We start from the raw sequence: 25,080 nt of genomic DNA on the forward strand, positions 1-25,080 counted from the left end.
TGTTCCAGGGAATGTCTGGAGCTGTGAGGGTGAGGGTATTATCTGTTTTCGGGGTGTGGGTAGGGGTGGGGGGTTGCCAGTGTATGGGGGCAGTGGTAGTGAAAGGCTCTCTCGGGTGGGTTGCTGGGGTGTTGGTCAATGGGGGGAGCCTCTTTTTGTGTTGCCTAGGGCAACACAAAACCTAAATACACCACTGATTAGGACCAGCCTTCTAAAAGCAATTGTCCCTTTGACCCTATGTGAGCAATCACAGGTAGCTTAAAATATCAAGCAAAGAGATCTCAATGCAATGTCAATGGCAGCAGCATCCTCCCAAGCTCTCCAGGACACTCTTCAGCATAGCAGACTTCTATAAAGATGGTCCATAGTAACCATCTTTCACAGTAGACTTTCCCAAAGATTCTCCATATAGATATCCATATTCCATAGTAGACTTTGCCAAAAATGCTCCATACAGGTAGCCAACTTTGATAGTAGAAGGCCTCCATTCAATTTCTACAAGCAGCAGCTTCCCCCCAAGCTCTCCAGGGCATTCTACCATAGTAGACTGTCATGGTCAGGGGGTTTGGAGACCAGTAGCTATAGCAGTAGAGAGACTCCCACCGACCAGCAGGATAAGTACATGAGCAAGTCACCCTGGCGGATGATGCAAGCTCACCTAAGACACGGTCTAAGCACTAACTGGTCTTCACCAGAGTTCCTTATGATGGAGACAGGTTTTCCCTGTATGCTATTGCCAGGACACAGTCCTCAGGATCTTCCCACCATTAGGTGAGCAAGCTGGGGTCCCGTGGAAGATTTAGCAGATAGGGATCAAGTTGAAGCGTAGTCTGTAAACAAGCCAAAGACTTCTAATAAGTTGTTGCCAGTCGGGATCAAGCAGAAGAATAGTCGAGAAATAAGCAAAAGATCTGTAACAGGTGGTAGTGAAGAGTTGGACGGCAGCAGAAGTGAAAGGAGCAAGTTATTGGCTAGAGAAGAGCACAACGGTCCAGCAAACAGGAAGTGCAGAGACATGACTTAAATCAGGAAGTTCATGGAAGGAGCAAAGAGTTCAAGGTGCATTAGAAATGGGCTTCAAAGCAAGATTGTTTAATGAATCAGACAAGTAGCTGTCCAGCATCTCAGGTGGCACAGCAAGAAGAGCTACATCCAGACACTGCAGTGGCCCTAGGTTCAGATCCGGAACCTGACATAGACTTCCCCAAAGATGTTCCTTATAGGTAGCCATCTTTCATAGTGGACCTTTCCAAAGATGCTTCATACAGGTAGCCATCTGCCATAGTAGGTTTCTTTAAAGATGATCAATACAGGTAGACATCTTCTTGATTCTATTAGAGATGTGTCATACATGTAGCCATTTCCTATCAAAATTCATTATACTTTAAGATGGCCAAACACAGGGAGAATTTTGGCAGTTTCCTGATGAATTGGTCAAAATTTTAGTCACCTGTGCGTTCGCCATCATCATTCCTCTCAACATCAAACAGTGCCTATATCCAAGCAGATGCAGTCATTGTTAATCTACCCGAGAGCTAAGCGAGCAAAAACTCTCTCTTGTATTAGGAGAGGTATAGACTCCAGAGAGAGAGATATCATTTCCCCCGGTACAAATCATTAATCATACCTCATCTGGAATATGCAGTTCACTTGTGGGCACCAATTCACAAAAAGAACATTGGGGAACTGGAGAAAGTACAGAGAAGGGCAACCAAACTGATAAGACCCATGGAGGAGATCAACTATGAGGAAAGATTAGAGGAACTGAATGTATTCTCTCTTGAGAAGAGGAGATTAAGGGGGATATGATCACCATGTATAATACATAAGGGGGGATATGATCTCCATGTATAATACATAATGGGGGATATGATCTCCATGTATAATACATAAGGGGGGGATATGATCTCCATGTATAATACATAAGGGGGATATGATCTCCATGTATAATACATAAGGGGGATATGATCTCCATGTATAATACATAAGGGGGGGGGGGGTATGATCTCCATGTATAATACATAAGGGGGGATATGATCTCCATGTATAATACATAAGGGGGGATATGATCTCCATGTATAATACATAAGGGGGGGATATGATCTCCATGTATAATACATAAGGGGGGATATGATCTCCATGCATAATACATAAGGTGGGATATGATCACCATGTATAATACATAAGGGGGGATATGATCTCCATGTATAATACATAAGGGGGGATATGATCACCATGTATAATACATAAGGGGGGATATGATCACCATGTATAATACATAAGGGGGGATATGATCACCATGTATAATACATAAGGGGGGATATGATCTCCATGTATAATACATAAGGGGGGATATGATCTCCATGTATAATACATAAGGGGGGATATGATCTCCATGTATAATACATAAGGGGGGGGAAATGATCTCCATGTATAATACATAAGGGGGAGGGATATGAACTCCATGTATAATACATAAGGTGGAATATGATCACCATGTATAATACATAAGGGGGGATATGATCTCCATGTATAATACATAAGGTGGGATATGATCACCATGTATAATACATAAGGGGGGATATGATCGCCATGTATAATACATAAGGTGGGGATATGATCTCCATGTATAATACATAAGGGGAGATATGATCTCCATGTATAATACATAAGGGGGGGGGGGGGTATGATCTCCATGTATAATACATAAGGTGGGGATATGATCTCCATGTATAATACATAAGGGGAGATATGATCTCCATGTATAATACATAAGGGGGGGGAAATGATCTCCATGTATAATACATAAGGGGGGGGATATGATCTCCATGTATAATACATAAGGGGGGATATGATCTCCATGTATAATACATAAGGGGGGATATGATCTCCATGTATAATACATAAGGGGGGGAAATGATCTCCATGTATAATACATAAGGGGGGGGGATATGAACTCCATGTATAATACAGAAGGGGGATATGATCACCATGTATAATACATAAGGGGGGATATGATCACCATGTATAATACATAAGGGGGATATGATCTCTATGTATAATACATAAGGGGGGGGATATGATCTCCATGTATAATACATAAGGGGGGGGGAATATGATCTCCATGTATAATACATAAGGGGGGATATGATATCCATGTATAATACATAAGGGGGGATATGATCTCCATGTATAATACATAAGGGGGGATATGATCTCCATGTATAATACATAAGGGGGATATGATCTCCATGTATAATACATAAGGGGGATATGATCTCCATGTATAATACATAAGGGGGGGGGAATATGATCTCCATGTATAATACATAAGGGGGGATATGATATCCATGTATAATACATAAGGGGGGATATGATCTCCATGTATAATACATAAGGGGGGATATGATCTCCATGTATAATACATAAGGGGGGATATGATCTCCATGTATAATACATCAGTGGTTCATATAGTGAACTCGGTGTAGTTATTCACCCTGAGGTCATCACAGAGGACAAGGGGGCGCTCTTTACGTCTGGAGGAAAAGAAATGTAATCTCCAAACACGGAAAGGTTTCTTCACAGTAAGAGCTGTGAAAATGTGGAATAGACTCCCTCAAGAGTTGGTTGTGGTCAGCTCAGTGGATTGCTTTAAAAAAGTCCTGGATTGTTTCTTGGATACACAGAATATATCTGGATATAACATTTATAGGTAAAGTTGATCCAGGGAATATCCGATTGCCTCTCGGGGAGCAGGAAGGAATTTTTTTCCCCTGCAGGAGCAAATTGGATCATGCTTTGCTGGGGTTCTGCCTTCCTCTGGTTCAACTGTGGGTATAGGATTTTAACTTTTTTTTTTTTAAAATGATTGAACTGGATGGACATTTATCTTTTTTTCAGCCAGGCTAACTATGTAACTACCCAGAGGGTACACAGACATAAATTAAAACCAGACTGGGGTTCTAACCCCTCCCTACACTGTCCAAAAAAAAAAACCTTTGACAGAACCAATCTACAAGCATTTTCAGAAGGAGGCCAGGTGCATTATAGGCATCCTATCAATGTTGGGGTCTCATCACAATGTTGTCATGTCCAAATTTTAACTACACCCCCGGACAGACTAAAAACATAACATAATTATCATGTAATTCTTAGTTTTCCCCTTCCTAAACTGAATAGAAAATTGGGGTCCTTCCAGCAGACAGAGATGAAAGTCGGATAATGGTAAAATATTAAACAGTAATAAGAACGGGTTTCCTGGAAGAGCTGTACGAGGCTTGAACATCACTTACTAAAATGAAGTACTGACCTACTTAGCAGGAGTCTTTTTTTCCTAATAAATTGAAAGTAACAATTTGTGAATCAAATCATGTAGCGCGGTAACATTATACTGAATGAAAAGCGCAGAGCAATGCAAACATGCTAAATCAGAAACAATATGCCTAAAGCTTGTCATCAGTCATGGAGCTAAAAAAGCCACATCACAGCCAACCAGCAAAGGACTGTCTAGCCATGCTGGGACTTGTAGATCCAACAAGTGCAAGCACACACGCACCTTACTCAAAGCTCCTAAGGTGGACCTATCATCACATAAAAAGTAGTGTGCAAAGGTTTTAGGCATTTATGGATGGGGCTAGCTGTAAAGCTGTTGTTATGACTACACCCCCAGGAAGGCGATGCAGGCTCACCGAGGCAAGCAGTCTAAGCACCAGATCACCTGATGGTGGAGATGGGTTTCATTACATGCTGGTACCAGGTCTCAGCCCTCAGGATTGATCCACCAAGGGGTAAGTCAGATCAAGGAGGTTACAGTGCGGAGATAAGAGACCAGATCATAGTCAGGATCATTCAAAGGGTCAAGGCAGACAGTTGACAGGAGAGTGGTCTACATTCACGCAGATGGTTGAGGTGGGCAGCAAACAAGAGAATGGTCAGGGTCTAAGCATAGATTGAGATGGACGGCAAGCAAAAGGGAAGTCAGGAACCATCCAGGCCAGAAACAGTCAGGCTATCTTGGAGATATTATGTGTCTTTGAGAAGGGGCAGCTGGTGGGAAGATACAGCACCAGACACTGCAAGACTGGTGCTTAAATACCCTTCCTGGTTACAGGACATACCCAGCTTCATTTCAAGGAATTTCTAGAAGTCCTGGCTGGAATTCTTCAAGTCCTGTTGCAAGTCCTGGAAGGATTTTTGAGTTTTGTTGGAAGTCCTGGCAGGCATTTTACATGTCCTATTGAGTGTCTCGGCAGTTATTCTGCAAGTCCTGTTGGAAGTCCTGAAAGGGATTCTGTGAGTCCCGTTGGACGTTGTGGCAGGGATTCCTTGTGTCCTGTTGGAAGTCCTGGCAAATATTCTGAGTCCTGTTGGACGTTCTGGCAGGGATTCTGCAAGTCCTGTTGGAAGTCCTGACAAGGATTCTTCAAGTCCTTTTGGAAGTCCTGACAAGAATTCTGCAAGTCCTGTTGGAAGTCCTGAAAGGGATTCTGTGAGTACCATTGGAAGTTGTGGCAGGGATTCTCTGAGTCCTGTTGGAAGTCCTGGCAAATATTCTGAGTCCTGTTGGAAGTTCTGGCAGGGATTCTGCAAGTCATTTTGAAAGTCCTGACAAGGATTCTGCAAGTCCTGCTGCATGTCCTGGCATCGTATCACATAACGTGGAGGCAAAGATGGTGGGCTTTAGCATCCATGGACAACCAAGGTTTCTGTACTAACAGCACACTTCCAGCACAATGATTGAGCTGTCATAGACAGCTCCCAGTCTCTAATAATGATCAGGAAGTTGGCATGGCAGGCTCCTGATCATGTGATCACTTTAACAGCCAATCACAGTGGCCAAAAAGAAAACATGGCAAAAAGGACCGGTATGCTCCTATACTATTACTTTTTCTTCTTGGGTTTAGATACACTTTAAATGTAAGCCACACACCGAATACTTTTGTAGTGTCCCCATAATTAGAGGAGGTTGCTAGGAAAATTTAGTTTGGGTCCTCGGTAATCAGAAGAGCTGGGGATTGATTACTTAGGGATGCTCACAGGCTCCTACTGTGTTACTTCCCCCTGTCTTCTACAGACTTCTAGAACATAGTGGGAGGAAAGTCTGCAGCCTGAATATTTATGGAACTCCAGCCAATCCCTGGGAAGGTGTGCCCAGTAGGTGGTTAGAGAGCCTATAAGAAGTCTGAGGCCTGAGCAGCAGGGGCAGTGTTCTGGGCCCAGTCCTGCTGGAGGAAACCCCTTTTGAGAGATTCTGCATCCTGTGGCATAGGTCTGGGAGGAAGCTAGCCCGAAGATCCTGAGGTCCTGGGGAGCCTATTTGAATGTCCTAGTCCAAGGATCCAGTTGGGTCAGGAGAAGCTCACGGGAGAGAGCCAGGAGGAAGTTGTGGGAGAAAGACCAAGCTGTCCGGAGGTGGTGTGAGTCTACATCTCCCTCTCTAGGAAGAGCCTGGTGGCAGGAGGCAACCAATGATCTTATGGCTGTGTGAGTACAAGACTCCAGTGCTGAAGAATAGTGACTGCGTAGGAGTACAGGTCAGAGTCAGCCTTGAGATGCAGTGGGACATTTCTTAGTGCACTACAGCCAGAAGCTTGTGTAGTGCAACTAGAAGTGAAGCAGTCCTCAAGCTACACAGTGTACAGTTCTGAGGTATCCCAAGCTCCCTATCCCTATCCAAGCTCATCATTCCCCAATAGAAACACAAAATGAGATCCCTAGACTGATCTTTTGATCCAGAGGAAAAATGGCAAAAATGTTGTGTGCCTGGCTGTGCGCTCTTTAAGGGGGCAAATAGGACTTCATTAACCAGCAGTCCTCAAGCTACACAGTGTACAGTTCAGAGGTATCCCAAGCTCTCTATCCCTATCCAAGCTCATCATTCCCCAGTAGAAACACAAAATGAGATCCCTAGACTGATCTTTTGAGCCAGAGGAAAAATTTTAAAAATGTTGTTTGCCTGGCTGTGCGCTCTTTAAGAGGGCAAATAGGACTTAATTCACCAGCAGTCCTCAAGCTACACAGTGTACAGTTCAGAGGTATCCCAAGCTCTCTATCCCTATTCAAGCTCATCATTCCACAATAGAAACACAAAATGAGATCCCTAGACTGATCTTTTGAGCCAGAGGAAAAATGTTAAAAATGTTGTTTGCCTGGCTGTGCGCTCTTTAACCGTTTCAATACCGTGCAATTTTACACCTTCCTGCCCAGGCCATTTTTCAGGTTTCAGCGCTCTCACACTTTGAATGACAATTGCGCGGTCATACAACACTGTACCCAAACTAAAATTTTATCATTTTCTTCACACAACTAGAGCTTTCTTTTGGTGGTATTTAATCACCGCTGGGGTTTTTATTTTTTGCTAAATTAACAAAAAAAGACCAAAAATTTAAAAAAAAAAAACACATTTTTCTTTGTTTCTGTTATAAAAGTTTACAAATAAATAATTGTTCTTCATAAATTTAGGCCGAGATGTATTCTGCTACATGTCTTTGGTGAAAATAACCCAAATTAGGATGTATTATTTAGTTTGTAGGAAAGTTATAGAGTTCACAAACTATGGTATAGATCTGAATATTGATCAATCCTGAAGTACTGACAGCCAATCTAATTTCTTGAGGTCCAAGAATGTCAGAACAGTACAGATATCCCCCAAATGTCAGAATAGTACAGATATCCCCCAAATGTCAGAATAGTACAGATATCCCCCAAATGTCAGGACAGTACAGATATCCCCCAATGTCAGGACAGTACAGATATCCCCCAAATGTCCGGACAGTACAGATATCCCCCAAATGACCCCTTTTTGCAGAGTAGACAGTCCGACGTACTTCATAAGAGGAATGGCGAGTTTTTTGAAATTGTATTTTTTTGTCATAATTTTTCGGAAAATGAAAAAATTAAAAAAATTATTTTCACTATTTTTTTTTTACATATTGTCACCAGTGCAGTACAGCGTCATCATATAACTGGCATGGCGGTGAACAGGGACACTGACTGGTGACAGTATGAAAAAAAAAAAAAATTTTTTTTTTATTTTTTTTATCTTTTAATAATATTTAATTTTTTATTAAATTTTCTTTTTATTTTTTTTAAGATTTTTTTTCATATTTTACTATGACCAAAATAGTACAATGTTACCATAGTAACATTGTACTACTTTGGGGAAGTGATCAGTATTTTTTTTTTTTACACAATTTGCTTATAGCAAAGAATTACTTTGCTATAAGCAAGCATTTACCTGAATGAAATCGATTCATTCAGCGTTTTTTTTTTTTCTTTTTTTTTGTGCTTAGCTGTGATTTGGTCACAGCTAATCACATGACATGTGCATGTGATTAGCTGTGACCATTCACAGCTAGGCACTAGTACACAATGGATGTCATGTGACCTGCTGTGATTGGTCACAGCAGGTCACATGGTACCAGCAACGGGAGCCGGTACTCGGATCTGTCATCGGCCGTGTCCGAGGTGCACGGCCGACGACAGATCGCACTGCTGCGCCGCTCTGCACTAGCGCAAACGGCGCATGTGCGGGAGCACGCCAAATGGCGTGCACCCGGAATGGAGGAGCACATCTGAAGCCACCAAACGGCCATTGGCCGGGCGGCTAATGGTTAAGAGGGCAAATAGGACTTCATTAACCAGCAGTCCTCAAGGTACACAGTGTACAGTTCAGAGGTATCCCAAGCTCTCTATCCCTATCCAAGCTCATCATTCCCCCATAGAAACACAAAAAGAAATCCCTAGACTGGTCTTTTGAACCAGAGGCAAAAGACAAAAATGCTGTGTGCCTGGCTGTGCGCTCTTTAAGGGGGCAAATAGGACTTCATTCACCAGCTGCTCTTTTGAGGGTGTGCTACACTTTGACCAACACTTTGAGATGGCAGCAGGAAAGCACAACCACTGCGTAGCACTGCTTTTTATTTGTTATTATTTTTACTATACAAGATTTATTTAACACCAAAATAAAGACAAATTCAATTTGATATATGAGGATTAGGAGGACCCTGCTCAGGGAGCTTACAATCTAAAAAAGGAAGGGACATGTGGTACAAAAGGTAATCACTGTGGGGGATGAGCTGATAGAGAAGGCCATTTGGGAAGATATATAACAATCCAATCTTACTGCCCTTCTTGTACCTATATACAGTAATCAGGGCTTTTTGTCAGCAGGAACACGGGGGGACGCAGTTCCAGCACCTCCAGCACTGAAGGTATGCAATGGCAATGGGTGCTGGGGTGTGCTGGAGGGTCTATTGATACTAGTTGTCGGGGGATCTATTGGTTCTGGGGCAGGGGTAGACTGACAACTCATGGGGCCCCCGGGCAATAGGGGAACATGGGGCCCCTGTGTCCTCGCCCACATTCAAACCACACCCAAAAAAGCCTATGAAAGGTACCAGGGGCATCTCATGGGGCCCCCTACTGACCCCGGGCCCTCGGGCAGTGCCCGAGTTCCCAAATGGTCAGTCCGCCCCTCTTCTGAGGGTTCTTATGTTTCTGGGAGGGATCTACTGTTGAGGGAGGAGTCTATTGTTGCTGACTGCTAGAGGTTCTATTGATGCTGGCTTATAAAAAGTCCTGGATTCTTTCTTGGATACACAGAATATAACTGGATATAACATTTATAAGTAAAGTTGATCCAGGGAATATCCGATTGCCTCTCGGGGGATCAGGAAGGAATTGTGTTCCCTGCAGGAGCAAATTGGATCATGCTTTGCTGGGTTTTTTTTGCCTTCCTCTGGATCAACTGTGGGTATAGGATTATAACTTTTTTTTTTTTTAATGGTTGAACTGGATGGACTATTGTCTTTTTTTCAGCCAGACTAACTATGTAGCTATGTAACTCACACTTGCCTGCTGATATTCCCTAGGCAAGATCTGCACTGGTTTTCTCAGCCAGACTAACTATGTAACTATGTGGCTGCTGGAAGATCTATTGTTGCTGGTGTGGTATTTTGTTGCAGGGGGTCTATTGTTGCGGGGGGATTTATTGTTGCTGGAAGGGCCTATTGTTTTTTGAGGGGTCTATTGTTGCGGGGGGATTTATTGTTGCTGGAAGGGCCTATTGTTTTTTGAGGGGTCTATTGTTGCTGGGGGGATCAATTGTTACTGGGCAGGTCTATTGCTGCTGGGGGGTTGCTTGGAGGATCTATTGCTGCTGGCTGTAGGGGATCTATTTTACTGTTTTTTTTTTCTTTATCATTAACAAATGCCATACAAATAACTTGGCATAAAAAAATTGATACTTGGTTCTGAATGCTCTAAAAGGGGCGGTACTGGTGGGTGGGTAGGGGGTGGAACCAAAAGACAGTGCTCAGAGGTGGGTAGAAGGCGGAGTCGAGGAGTGACTTGGAAAGGGGGGGGGGGTATCTGCACTTATTCTCTGAGAAAAAGAGGCGCTGTATATAATTATTAATGAATGGTACATAGGAACAAGGGACTGCCGACCATTTGTCAGGCATTGATGAGGGGATATATTACCAACTGCTGGCCCACCACAACACTTTAAAGAGTTTTTAAAGAGTGACATTTTAGGTATCTATTTATTTGGCGTAACATCATCTTTTATATGTAATATAATTGGGTATTATATTGTGTTTTTGTGCAATAAAATACATTAAAGTGTATTTTTTTTCCAGAAGAATTAAAAAAACCACTGTGCAAATACCACGTGACATAAAAAATTGCAACTCCCACCATTTTATTCTCTAGGGCCTCTGTTCACACATATATATATATATATATATATATATATATATATATATATATATATATATATAAAATGCTTGAGGTTCTAAGTAATTTTTTAGCAAGAAATAATGATTTTTGCATGTAGGAGAAAATTGCCCTAATTGACCTGGTATGGAAGTAGTTAAAGTGGGACATATTAGGTATCTATTTACTCGGCGTAACATCATCTTTTACATGTTAACAAATAATTGTGTAATATATTGTGTTTTTGCATAGTAAAATTCAATAAAGTATATTTTTTCTGAAAAAAACACTGCGCAAATACAAAAAAAAAAAAAAAAATTGACCTGGTAAGGAAGTAGTTAAAGTGCGACATATTAGGTATCTATGTGCTCAGCGTAACATCATCTTTTACATGTTACCAAATAATTGGGTAATATACAGTAAAATTTAATAAAGTGTATTTTTTCTGAAAAAATTGCGATTGAAAAACCACTGTTCAAATACCGTGTGACATAAAATATTGAAACACCCATCATTTTATTTACTAGGGCCTCTGCTTAAAAATATAGAATGTTTGGGGGTTCTAAGTAATTTACTAGCAAAAAAATAATGATTTTTCATGTAGGAGAGAACTGTCAGAACTGGCCTGGTAAGGAATTAGTTAAAACAGGACATGTTAGGTATCTACTTACTCGGCATAACATTATCTTTTACATGATACCAAATAATTGGATAATATATTGTGTTTTTGTATAGTAAAATTTAATAAAGTGTATTTTTTCAGAAAAAAAAATTGATTTTGAAAAACCACTGCGCAAATACCATGTGACATAAAAAATTGCAACACACTCCATTGTATTCACTAGGGCCTCTGCTTACAAATATATAATGTTTGGGGGTTCTAAGTAATTTACTAGCAAAAAATTATGATTTTTTTCATGTAGGAGAGAACTGTTATCTACCAAAATGTTGCTACCAAATAATTGGGTAATATATTGTGTTTTTGCACAGTAAAATTTAACAAAGTGTATATTCTCAGAAAAAAAATTACATTTGGAAAACCATTGCGCAAATACCATGTGACATAAAAAATTGGAATACACGCCAATTATTCTGTAGAGCCCCTCCTTACAAAAAAGTCATATTTTGGGGTTCTAGGTAACTCTCTAGCAAAAAAAAAAAAAAAGCTGATTTTTACATGTGACAAGTGTCAGAACAGGCTTGGGAAGCAAGTGGTAAAATAAATAAATAAACAGATAACTAAATAAATATATAAATAAATAAACAGATAAATTAATAAATTAATAAATATACAGATAAATAAATAAATACATAAATAAACAAACAGATAGATAAATAAATACATAAATAAATAAACAGAAAAATTAATAAATTAATAAATAAACAGATAAATAAATACATAAACAAACAAACAAACAGATAAATAAATAAATAAACAGATAACTAAATAAATACATAAATAAATAAACAGCTAAATTAATAAATAGATAAATAAATAAATAGATAAACAAAAAGACAAGTGTCAGAATAGACTTGGGAAGCAAGTGGTAAAATAAATAAATAAACAGATAACTAAATAAATATATAAATAAATAAACAGATAAATTAATAAATAAACAGATAAATAAATAAATACATAAATAAACAAACAGATAGATAAATAAATACATAAATAAATAAACAGAAAAATTAATAAATTAATAAACAGATAAATAAATACATAAATAAACAAACAAACAGATAGATAAATAAATAAACAGATAACTAAATAAATACATAAATAAATAAACAGCTAAATTAATAAATAGATAAATAAATAAATAGATAAACAAACAAACAGATAAATAAATAAATAACAGATAACTAAATAAATATATAAATAAACAGATAAATTAATAAATAAACAGATAAATAAATACATAAATAAACAAACAGATAGATAAATAAATACATAAATAAATAAACAGAAAAATGAATAAATAAACAAACAAACAAATAAATAAATAAACAGATAACTAAATAAATACATAAATAAATAAACAGCTAAATTAATAAATAGATAAATAAATAAATAAATAGATAAACAAACAAACAGATAAATAAATAAATAAACAAACTGATAAATAAATAAAAACATAAATAAATAAATAGGCCTAAAAATCAGACTATTGCATGTCAATGTGTGCCAAATTGTGCGCTTTCCTGGCATGCAGAGTAATGCACTGCCATTTAGCAGACGTGCGGCAGTGCCATTAATTGTCAATTGCCTCCCTACGCATCTGCAAATGTTTTTGTATGTACCAGTTGGGTGCGGAGCATTTTTGGAAAACAGTCTGGGACGTTTCATCGCATGTAGGGCAACCTTTTGAAATGAATGGGCTGCCCATAAAAATCGCTCTGGAGCGTGCCCGTGCTTAGCCGCACCTATAGGTGTGAACCACGCCTACAAAAGCGTGTTGTTTCCCTTTAAATAAACCCGACAACAAAGTATCCCCATGCAGAGTCAATTAATTACAAGCACATAAAACACATTTCCGCCGAGGGAGGGTATTCATTAAACTCAATATCAATTCAACAGCCTGGCCTGACCGGCACGGTGAAAATGTCACCGGCGTTCCAGAGCAGAAGTGGCGCACAAGTCTGGTGTTTATTAAATTAGGACCATTACGCCCCGCGGCGCCTGTTTAAACTCTCTCAGCCGTGCAGTCAGCGGCTCTCTTCCCAGACAAGCTGGCCTCTCCCAGAAGGCTTCCGTGTAAGAAATATTGCTAATTACCCTCATCAAAGCCTCGTTATACAGGGAAGCTTTCTTACATAACTCCTATGGGCACCTGCTTCTTACAGCTCCATCTACACAATGGCAGCGGCTAACAGGCAGGGCCGCCGTACGATGCCCCCGTCAACAACAAAAAAGAGACGCAAATTACAATTAATTGCTGACAGCGAGCCGCGTAACGTGACGGCGGCATTACCCTCGGCAGATGTGCGCCACAATACAGCAACAGATTCACTACGTTGGCATAATAATTAAGGCAACGAAGGATCCAATGCAGATTTTATGGATCTATAGATGATACTAGTGGATGATTGCAAGCTCTTCTGAACAGGGACTACAGCTGTGCTGTGACGGAGTGAAGAGCAATGATATGCAGAAATCCTTTCCCCGGCGTACAGCAATTACTAGAATGGAATATCATTTCAGATTTCTCGCTGCAGTTTGCAGATTGCTCTGATTAAAGGCGCTGCCACTGCGGTCTAGTTTTTGGTGTCATCTCAATAGAGTAGATAAAGTAGATCCCACATGATGGGTTACCTCTAAAGGAAGCCACTAGTGCTAACCGCTCCCTCTGAAAATTGTCATCGCCTGGCTGTGTTGATGATCCGGTGTCTTCAGTACTTTCAGAGCCATGTAGGAGTATGCAGATCAGGGGTTAGGATCCCGTTATGGCTTTTATGAAATGCACACGTGTCCCATGTCTGTGACCCAAAGTGTTAAAGTGGCACTAAGAAAATTCTATTGGACCATGTTTTCAAAACTCACAAAAGGCCCTTCTACTGCTCTCAGCCCCCTTTGAATCTCTAAGTTCCTTCTGTTTTTTTTTGTTTTCTGCAATCCAGCTTCCTGTTGGAGGGTAGCTACGATTGATCTGCATAGTCCCACTACTTGTCTGAGTGTAGCCACCCTGCATGGTCCCTCTGTATATATCAATGTAGCCACCCTCCACAGTCCCTCTGAATGTATGAATGTAGCCACCCTCCATGGTCCCTCTGTATATATGAATGTAGCCACCCTCCACAGTCCCTCTGTATATATGAATGTAGCCACCCTCCACAGTCCCTCTGTATGTAAGAAAGTAGCCACCCTCCATGGTCCCACTATTTGTCGGAATGCAGCCATCCTCCATGGTACATATGAATGTAGCCACCCTGCATGGTCCCACTGTATGTATGAATGTAGCCACCCTCTATGGTCCCACTGTATATATGAATGTAGCCACCCTCCATGGTCCCACTGTATATATGAATGTAGCCACCCTCCATGGTCCCACTGTATATATGAATGTAGCCACCCTCCATGGTCCCACTGTATATATGAATGTAGCCACCCTCCATGGTCCCACTGTATATATGAATGTAGCCACCCTCCATGGTCCCACTGTATATATGAATGTAGCCACCCTCCATAGTCCCACTGTATATATGAATGTAGCCACCCTCCACAGTTCCTCTGTATGTATGAATGTAGCCACCCTCCATGGTCCCACTATATGTATGAATGTAGCCACCCTCCATGGTCCCACTGTATGTATGAATGTAGCCACCCTCCATGGTCCAACTTTAGGAATGAATGTAGCCACCCTCCACAGTCCCTCTGTATGTATAAATGTAGCCACCCTCCATAGTCCCTCTGTATGTATGAATATAGCCACCACCATAGTCCCTCTGTATGTATGAATGTAGCCACGCTCCATGGTCTAATTTTAGGAATGAATGTAGCCATCCTCCACAGTCCCAATTTATGTATGAATGTAGCCACCTTCCGTGGTCCCTCTGTATGTAGGAACACAGCCACCCTCCATGGTCCCACTGTATCTATGAATGTAGCCACCCTCCATAGTCCGTCTGTATGTATGAATGTAGCCACCCTCCATAGTCCGTCTGTATGTATGAATGTAGCCACCCTCCATAGTCCCTCTGTATGTATGAATGTAGCCACCCTCCATAGTCCCTCTGTATGAATGAATGTAGCCACCCTCCATGGGCCAACTTTAGGAATGAATGTAGCCATCCTCCACAGCCCCAATTTATGTATGAATGTAGCCACCCTCCATGGTCCCTCTGTACGTATGAACACAGCCACCCTCTTTTTTTTGCTCGCATGATGGACTGTGAGATTTGTAGTGTACATGGCTGCAACTCACATGCAATGCTCATCACGAACAAATGGAAGTGATGAGGGAAAAGGAGAGGTTGAAGAGCTCACAGTGGAGAACTCAGTAAGAAGCAATTTCAGGAGGTCAGGAGACACTGCAAATAATGATTCAATATGGCCACAAGCGGAGTGGCATTTGGTCTTACGAGTTACCTTTAAACACCCATTCATATCTATGAGGTGCAGTAACGCATGCTAACACATGTTATGTTGCGCACAGGGGCGGACTGACCATTCGGGCACTGCCCGAGGGCCCCGGGTCGGTAGGGGGCCCCATGAAATGCCCCTGGTACCTTTTATAGGCTTTTTTGGGTGTGCTTTGAGTGTGGGCAAGGACACACTGCCCCATGATCCCCTATTGCCCGGGGGCCCCATGAGTTGTTAGTCCGCCCCTGGTTGCGCATATGCGCGTTCACACCCTATGGATTGGACTATGCTGTGCAGCCTTGCCCAATGCAGTCCCACCACATGGACAAAGCAATTTGCCTTGAGTCCTATGAGTTCAGTCACAAGACCGCACTGCATTGGTGTGCCCTGAATAAAATTGGGGCCCGCTTTTTTATCTTCAGTGCAGCAGCACGCCACCTTGCAACCAGCTGGGGCGAATAAAGATGAATGAAATCCCGCGCGGTCCCGCAACACAAAAGTATTGTGTGAAAGGTGTGCGCTCACCACCATGATAACACAGCCGCCAGTGCGAATGTTCAGCCAATGTACCAAAACGTCCTGAAAAAGTCACAAAACCTGTAACCCAACGCACCAGAACACACTACGGCGGCACAGCTCAATGGGCACAGCAATGGCAACACCACGCTGATGCACCGCCATGTTATAGTAATGCAAACAATGCCATAACAAGTCTAAATGGATCATAAAGGATAACTAACTCCAAGAAGAAAAACAGAACATATTGCAGCCTAATGGAGAACCAAAGCAGTCCAGTCTCGGTGACAACAATGGCTCCCTCCATAGATACAGTGCAATGAATGATCGTAGCTTCCTTATTTTGGAGGGGGGGGCTTTTTTCCTTATTTTTAAATGGTAATCCTGTGAATTAGAAATGTCCTGTCTCCCAGCCTCTAACATACCCACCCTCTCTGTCCCTGGCATCATTACCCTTCCAGCCTCTAACATTCCCACCCTCTCTGTCCCTGGCATCATTACCCTTCCAGCCTCTAACATTCCCACCCTCTCTGTCCCTGGCATCATTACCCTTCCAGCCTCTAGCATTCCTACCCTCTCTACCCCTGACATCATTACCCTCCCAGCCTCTAATATTCCTACCCTCTCTGTCCCTGGCATCATTAGCCTTCCAGCCTCTAGCATTCCTACCCTCTCTACCCCTAGCATCATTACCCTCCCAGCCTCTAACATTCCCACCCTCTCTGTCCCTAGCATCATTACCCTCCCAGCCTCTAACATTCCTACCCTCTCTGTCCCTGGCATCATTACCCTCCCAGCCTCTAATATTCCTACCCTCTCTGTCCCTGGCATCATTAGCCTTCCAGCCTCTAGCATTCCTACCCTCTCTACCCCTAGCATCATTACCCTCCCAGCCTCTAACATTCCCACCCTCTCTGTCCCTAGCATCATTACCCTCCCAGCCTCTAACATTCCTACCCTCTCTGTCCCTGACATCATTACCCTCCCAGCCTCTAATATTCCTACCCTCTCTGTCCCTGGCATCATTACCCTCCCAGCCTCTAATATTCCTACCCTCTCTGTCCCTGGCATCATTACTCTCCCAGCCTCTAATATTCCTACCCTCTCTGTTCCTAGCATCATTACCCTCCCAGCCTCTAACATTCCCACCCTCTCTGTCCCTAGCATCATTACCCTCCCAGCCTCTAATATTCCTACCCTCTCTGTCCCTGGCATCATTACCCTCCCAGCCTCTAATATTCCTACCCTCTCTGTCCCTGGCATCATTACTCTCCCAGCCTCTAATATTCCTACCCTCTCTGTCCCTGGCATCATTACCCTCCCAGCCTCTAACATTCCCACCCTCTCTGTCCCTGGCATCATTACCCTCCCAGCCTCTAACATTCCCACCCTCTTTGTCCCTGGCATCATTACCCTTTCAGCCTCTAAATATTCCTACCCTCTCTGTCCCTAGCATCGTTACCCTCCCAGCCTCTAACATTCCCACCCTCTATGTCCCTAGAATCATTACCCTCCCAGCAGCTAGCACACCTAACTTCCAACCTCTACTATTGCTACCCTCTCAGCCTTTAGCATTCCTACCTTTTCATCTCTAGTATTCCTACAATTACAACAGCTAGCTACTCTGTCCTCCCAGCCCCTACCATTCCTATCTTCCCAGACTCTAGTATTGGAACCTCCAAACCAGTAGAATTCCCATACTCCCAGTCTCTAGAATGCCCACCCTCCCAGCCTCTAAAATTTGCCCTTTGCCAGCCACAAGTATTACAACTCTGCCAGCCTCTAGCATTGCTACCCCCCAGCACTTCTATGCTTCCAGACTCTACTCTGCAAGCCCCTTTCCTCCCAGGTCTAACATTATACCCTCCCAGCTTCTATCCTTCCTATATTCCCAGCCACTAGCTTTACTACCCACTCAGCCTTTAGTATTCCTAGCCTCTGGTGTTCTTATCCTCCCAGCCACTATCATTCCTACCCACTCCACTTCTAAAATCTTACCAGGGGCGGACTGACCATTCGGGCTCTCGGGCACTGCCCGGGGTCAATAGGGGGCCCTATGAGATGCCCCTGGTACATTTCATAGGCTTTATCATAAACTTTTTTGGGTGTGGTTTGAGTGTGGGCGAGGACACAGGGGCCCGATTATCCCCTATTGCCCGGGGACTGCCCGAGGGCCTGGGGTCAATAGGGGGCCCTATGAGATGCCCCTGGTACATTTCATAGGCATTATCATAAACATTTTTGGGTGTGGTTTGAGTGTGGGCGAGGACACAGGGGCCCGATTATCCCCTATTGCCCGGGGGCCCCATGAGTTGTCAGTCTGCCCCTGGATCTTACCTTCCCAGCTTTTGGAAAAAAAAACTAGAAAGGGCCAGACTTGATGGACCATGTGGTCTTTATCTGCCATCTTCTTCTACATTTCTCTAGTATGTCTATCCTTTCATCCTTTTGTATTTCTGCCTTTAGAATCCCAATCTGTTCAGCTTCTAGTATCCCTACCCTCCCAGTAGTGCTCCTCATAGTGGCCGCAGGAGAAAATGTTTTTGCTTTTTTTTTGAAGGGGGGGGGGTAAATGATACACGTGTTTGCCATTTATAATAGAAAAGCACTGAAATTACTTATTGAATTTCCATCTTTACAAACTTTATGAATAATATACATTGTTTAGTTTGGGGTTGATTTACCAAAGGCAAAGAGACTATGCGCTTCACAAGTGTAGTTGCCCTCGTTTTCCCCAGAGCTTAGTAAATGTGGAAACGCTCTGCTGATTTCCATCACCCATTATGTACTTTTTTTTGCATCCGACTGGGTATCCTTTACAAAGTGAAGCTTCACCATATTGACATTTGCTAAGAAAATAGTACAACTGCACTTGCAAAGTACACGGGCTATTTGCCGTTAGCAAATCCACTCCTTTGTGTCGTGTTGAACAAACAAGTCGGCTGTCAGATGCCAAACATAGGGGATAATGTACTAAAGGCAAATAGGCTGTGCACTTTACAAAGTGCTGTTGCTCCAGAGCTTAGTAAATGAAGGAAAGTTCTGCTGGCTTCCATCAATGTTTATTTTTTATTTTCATTACATGTGATCGGGTATTCTTTGCAAAGAGAAGCTTCACCTCAGTTACTAAGCTCTGGAGCAACTGCAATTGCAGAGTGCACAGCCTATTTGCCTTTAGTAAATCCACCCCATGGATCACTATTCGGAAGTGCCACTCAGGAATAATTTCAGATTTGTGCTTTTTTATGTGATATTTCCTTAATAATACAGAAGGGATACTGAAAGATAGATACATTAATATTACATGAAAGCTTATTGCATGTCAAATTATTCATTCGGGAAGTCTTTTCTCTGAAAGGCAATGCTATAACTTCAACTCAAAGAAAGCTAAGACACAGAAGGACAGTTAGAAAGATCCCCATTATCATCATCACCATTATCATCATATCATATGATCATATATGGAAAACAATGGAGCTTTAACAAAGCCAGCATCAAAATTTGCAAACTACAGCAATCATCGTCAACTTTACTGCCAGTTCCTATCTACGTTCTCGGCATGTACAAAGCAGTTCCATTGTGCTCATTGCTTGTTTCCTATTTCACTGTTATAATGCAGCGACAGACCTGTGATCAAGTAACCAATAGGCTATTAAATATATACAGTCATGGCCGAAATTGTTGGCACCCTTGATATTTTTCCTGAAAATCAAGTATTTCACACAAAAAAGGTATTGCATTAACACATGTTTTGCTATACACATGTTTATTCCCTTTGTATGTATTGGAACAAATATAAAACAGAGGCAGAAAAGCAAATATGACATAATGTCACACAAAACCCCAAAAATGGGCTGGACAAAAGTATTGGCACCCTTAACTTAATATTTGGTTGCACACCCTTTGGAAAACATAACTGAAATCAGTCGCTTCCTATAACCATCAATAAGCTTCTGACACCTCTCACCCGGAATTTTGGACCACTCTTCCTTTGCAAACAGCTCCAGGTCTCTCTTATTGGAAGGACACCTTTTCCCAACAGCAATTTTAAGATCTCTCCACAGGTGTTCAATGGGATTTAGATCTGGGCTCATTGCTGGCCACTTCAGAACTCTCCAGCGCTTCTTTGCCATCCATTTCTGAGTGCTTTTTGACGTATGTTTGGGGTCATTGTCCTGCTGGAAGACCCAGGATCTTGGACGCAAACCCAGCTTTCTGACACTGGGCCCTACAGTGCGACCCAAAATCCTTTGGTAATCCTCAGATTTCATGATGCCTTGCACACAGTCAAGGCACCTAGTGCCAGAGGCAGCAAAACAACCCCAAAACATCATTGAACCTCCACCATATTTTACCGTAGGTACTGTGTTTTGTTCTTTGTAGGCCTCATTCCGTTTTCGGTAAACAGTAGAATGATGTGCTTTACCGAAAAGCTCTATCTTGGTCTCATCTGTCCACAAGACGTTTTCCCAGAAGGCTTTTGGCTTACTCAAGTACATTTTGGCAAACTGTAGTCTTGCTTTTTTATGTCTCTGTGTCAGCAGTGGGGTCCTCCTGGGTCTCCTGCCATAGCGTTTCATTTCATTTAAATGTCGACGGATAGTTCGCGCTGACACTGATGCTCCCTGAGCCTGCAGGACAGCTTGAATGTCTTTGGAACATGTTTGGGGCTGCTTATCCACCATCCGGACTATTCTGCGTTGCAATCTTTCATCAATTTTCCTCATCCGTCCACGACCAGGGAGATTAGCTACAGTGCCATGGGTTGCAAACTTCTTGATAATGTTGCGCACTGTGGACAAAGGCAAATCTAGTTCTCTGGAGATGGACTTGTAACCTTGAGATTGTTGATATTTTGCCACAATTTTGGTTCTCAGGTCCTCAGACAGTTCTCGTCTCCTCTTTCTGTTGTCCATGCTTAGTGTGGCACAGACAGACACACAATGCAAAGGTTAAGTGAACGTCTCTCCTTTTTATCTGCTTTCAGGTGTGATTTCTATATTGCCCACACCTGTTACTTGCCCCAGGTGAGTTTACAGGAGCATCACATGCTTGTAACATTCTTATTTATCCGCAGTTGTGAAAGGGTGCCAATACTTTTGTCCAGCCCATTTTTGGAGGTTTGTGTGACATTATGTCGAATTTGCTTTCTTTCCTCCCTTTTTTTGTTTTGTCCCAATACACACAAAGGGAATAAACATGTGTATAGCAAAACATGTGTTAATGCAATACGTTTCGTGAGAAATACATGATTTCCTGGAGAAATATCAAGGGTGCCAACAATTTCGGCCATGACTGTATATATATATAAATATCTCTATATATCTATATATACATATATATATATATATATATATATATATATATATATATATATATATATATATATATATATATCTCTATATATATATATAGTCTTAGTGAAGACATCTGTTCAACATATAGGCATTGCAGGCAGCTGCCTAAGGGGGTTACTATTTAGTGGGGCTGCTCATAGTTAATTTTTTTTTTAAACTACAATTGTCATTATAACACAAGATATAAAGGCAGGATGTTACACAGACGTGAATAAGGTTATAAAGTTCAGCTAGTAGCTTGTGAAGTACTTTCTCCAAGGCAATGTACATATACAGCAATGACTTGGTTGAAAGCACAATTTATATGATAATATATAATATGATAATAATAATAATAATAAAAAAATAAATTATATATATATATATATATATATATAATTTATTTTCATTATTATTAGCATTGTTATTATTATTATTCTATAGTATATGGATTGCTATAAACATGCTTTGCTTTCTGACATTAAAAAAAAAATATCTGGAGTTGAATATTAAATAAAATAACACTAACTTGGTTGAAAGAGACATAAAAATACACACACACACACACATAATAAAATAAATAAAATGTAACAATTAATAATAAAAAATAATACAATGATGAAGTGAGTTGAAAAAAATGTGTGTATATATATATATATATATATATATATATATATATATATATATTAAAATAAATTGACAATAAATAAATAATGACAATTAATACAAGAAAAAAACAAAATAATTGTAAAATGATTAAACGAGTTGAAGAAAATGTATATGTGTATCTCTCTCTCTCTCTGAGTATATATATATATATATATATATATAGAGAGAGATATATATATAGAGATATATATAGAGATCTATCTATCTATCTATCTATCTATCTATCTATCTATATATATATATATATATATATATATTTATCTATATATATTTTTTTAATACATATAAATAAATAACCAATAATAAAATCCAAAAATTAGTTGAATAAAATGAGTTTAATATGAATTAAAATAACACTAACATAGTTGAAAGAGATATAAAAATAATAGGAGTATTTAAGAAAAAAAATAAAAATATAATAATAATAATACTTGTTTTTATTATTAGTATTATTATTATTATTATTTTATACACACTGTTTGCTCTATATATTCACTGATCAATTGCACTGTACGAAATATATATTCTTGAGTCAAATGCAATTTTTTACCTATTTTAGTTTGCAAAGTCCTTTACTGACACGCTGCCCATTCTTGTGTCATGAACAGTGTAACAGCCCTGTACAGAACATATCAAAAAGCAACGCAAAGTTTTCACTTACTGGTAGTGTTATACTTGATGCCATTGAAGGAATCCGGGCAGGGTCTCTCGACTAGTTCTCCGGCGATGCTGCGTGGCCAGCAGGTGCCAATCTGATCGATGGTGGCACTGCAGTGAGGACCTTAACGTGAAAAACATAAAAAAAGAGAAAAAATAAATTAAAACACAGAGATCTCAACGAATGCAGGATCCTCAGTAGTTATAGAGTCTTGCTAAACCCCTGGCAGCTGCCTACCATCAAAGGGAAGGAAGGTGTGATTGATGGTGAGGAAGGAGTCCTGATAAGCATCCAAGAGGCTGCAGTTGGCATCAAAGTCGTCTATGAAAATCTCAAAGATAGTGTTCTCCATCATCGTGGTGGGGCTGCCAGCTGGTGCTGATGTTGGGATGTGTAGGACTGGAGGAGACTGACAGCTGGGAGTTTCATGTACTCCCAGTGTATAAGACTCAGCAGAGCAGCCAATCACAGGGGGTGGAGGGGCAGATACTTCGAGGTGCCTGTGCTGTGCTCAGCTATGTCTGCATGTGCAGCACAGAGTACGAGGAAAGCTGCGCTACACACACACTCTGCTTCAGTGCCCCTCTCCCCTCCTCCTCTCTTCTCTCCCTTAACCCCTCTTATTTCTTCCCTTCTTCAGCCCCTTCTCCCTCCTACTTCTCGCCTTTCCATATCTGCCCCCTCTCCTTTCCTTGTCTGTCCCCTGTCCTATCTATTTCCGCCTCCTCTCCTTTCCTTGTCTGTCCCCTCATATCCACATCTGCCCCCTCTCCTTTACTTATCTTACCCTGATCTCTCCCTCTTCTTTCTTTTCCATATTTGCCCCCTCTCTTTTCTGTGTATTCCCCCTCTCTCCATTACTTCTCTCCTATCCATATCTGCCCCTCCTCCTTTCCATATCTCTTCTCTCTCCTTTACTTATCTTCCCCCTCTGCTTTACATATCTCACCCTATCTCTCCCTCTTTTTTCCTTTCTATATTTGCCCCCTCTCCATTCTTTGTCTGCCCCTTCTCTCCTTATCTGCCCCCTCTCCTATCCATATCTCCCTTCCCTTCTTTTCCTATTTGCCCCTCTCTCTTCTCTTCTTTCTCTATCTGCCCCCTCTCCTATCCATATCTGCCCCATTTCCTATCCTTATGTGCCCCCTCTCCTTTCCTTCTATGCCCCCTCTCCTATTTATATATGCCCCCTTTCTTATCTATATCTGCCCCCCTCCTTTCCATATCTGCCCCCTTTCCTATCCATATCTGCCCCCTCTCCAATCCATATCTGCCCCCTCTCTTTTCCATATCTTCCCCCTTTCCTATCCATATCTGCCCCCTCTCCTATCCATATCTGCCCCTCTCTTTTCCATATCTGCCTCTCTCCTAATCATATCTGCCCCTCTCTTTTCCTTCTCTGCCCCCTCTCCTATCCATATCCACCCCCTCTCCTTTCCTTCTATGCCCCCTCTCCTTTCCATATCTGCCCTCTCCTATCCATGTTTGCCCCCTCTCCTATCCATATCTGCCCCATCTCCTTTCCATATCGGCCCCCTCTCCTATCAATATCTGTCCCTTCTCCTTTTCTTCTATGGCCCCTCTCCTTTCCATGTCCGCCCCTCTGCTATCCATATCTGCCCCTCTCCTATCCATATCTGCCCCCTTTCTATCTGCCTCCTCTCTTTTCCTTTTTTGCCCCCTCTCCTTTCCATATCCACCCCCTCTCCTTTCCATGTCCGCCCCTCTGCTATCCATATCTGCCCCCTCTCTCCTATCCATATTTGCTCCCTCTCCTATCCATATCTGCCCCTCTCCTATCCATATCTGCCCCTCTCCTATCCATATCTGCCCCCTCTCCTATCCATACCTGCCCCTCTCCTATCCATATCTGCCCCTCTCCTATCCATATCTGCCCCCTCTCCTATCCATTTGTGCCCATTTGCTATCCATATCTTCCCCCCTCTCCTATCCGTATCTTCCCCCCTCTCCTACCCGTATCTGCCCCTCTCCTATCCGTATCTGCCCCCTCTCCTATCCGTATCTGCCCCCCTCTACTATCCATATCTGCGCCCTCTCATATCCGTATCTGCCCCCCTCTACTATCCATATCTGCCCCCTCTCCT

At 41.7% G+C, this 25,080-nt stretch overlaps 1 protein-coding gene across 2 annotated transcripts in view; it reads right to left on the minus strand.

The window, feature by feature from the left end:
* Positions 1-25,080, minus strand: part of CRHR2 (corticotropin releasing hormone receptor 2) — a 403,994-nt gene that overhangs the window by 225,026 nt on the left and 153,888 nt on the right. Inside the window, exons 1-2 of one of the 2 annotated variants that reach the window (XM_089659263.1) lie at positions 23,213-23,512; positions 22,979-23,098 (exon numbers count right to left, since the gene is read on the minus strand). In XM_089659263.1, coding sequence (XP_089515389.1) covers positions 22,979-23,098; positions 23,213-23,330 — 238 coding nt within the window. In that variant the 5' untranslated portion in view covers positions 23,331-23,512. Of the gene's footprint in view, positions 1-22,978; positions 23,099-23,212; positions 23,513-25,080 lie in introns of those variants that run through there. The other variant, XM_089659264.1, reaches the window with a different exon arrangement.

This window comes from Staurois parvus, unplaced genomic scaffold, assembly GCF_062004578.1.
Source record: "Staurois parvus isolate SC_StPar_1 unplaced genomic scaffold, SC_StPar_1.0 ptg001145l, whole genome shotgun sequence".
NCBI classification, from domain to species: Eukaryota; Metazoa; Chordata; class Amphibia; order Anura; family Ranidae; genus Staurois; species Staurois parvus.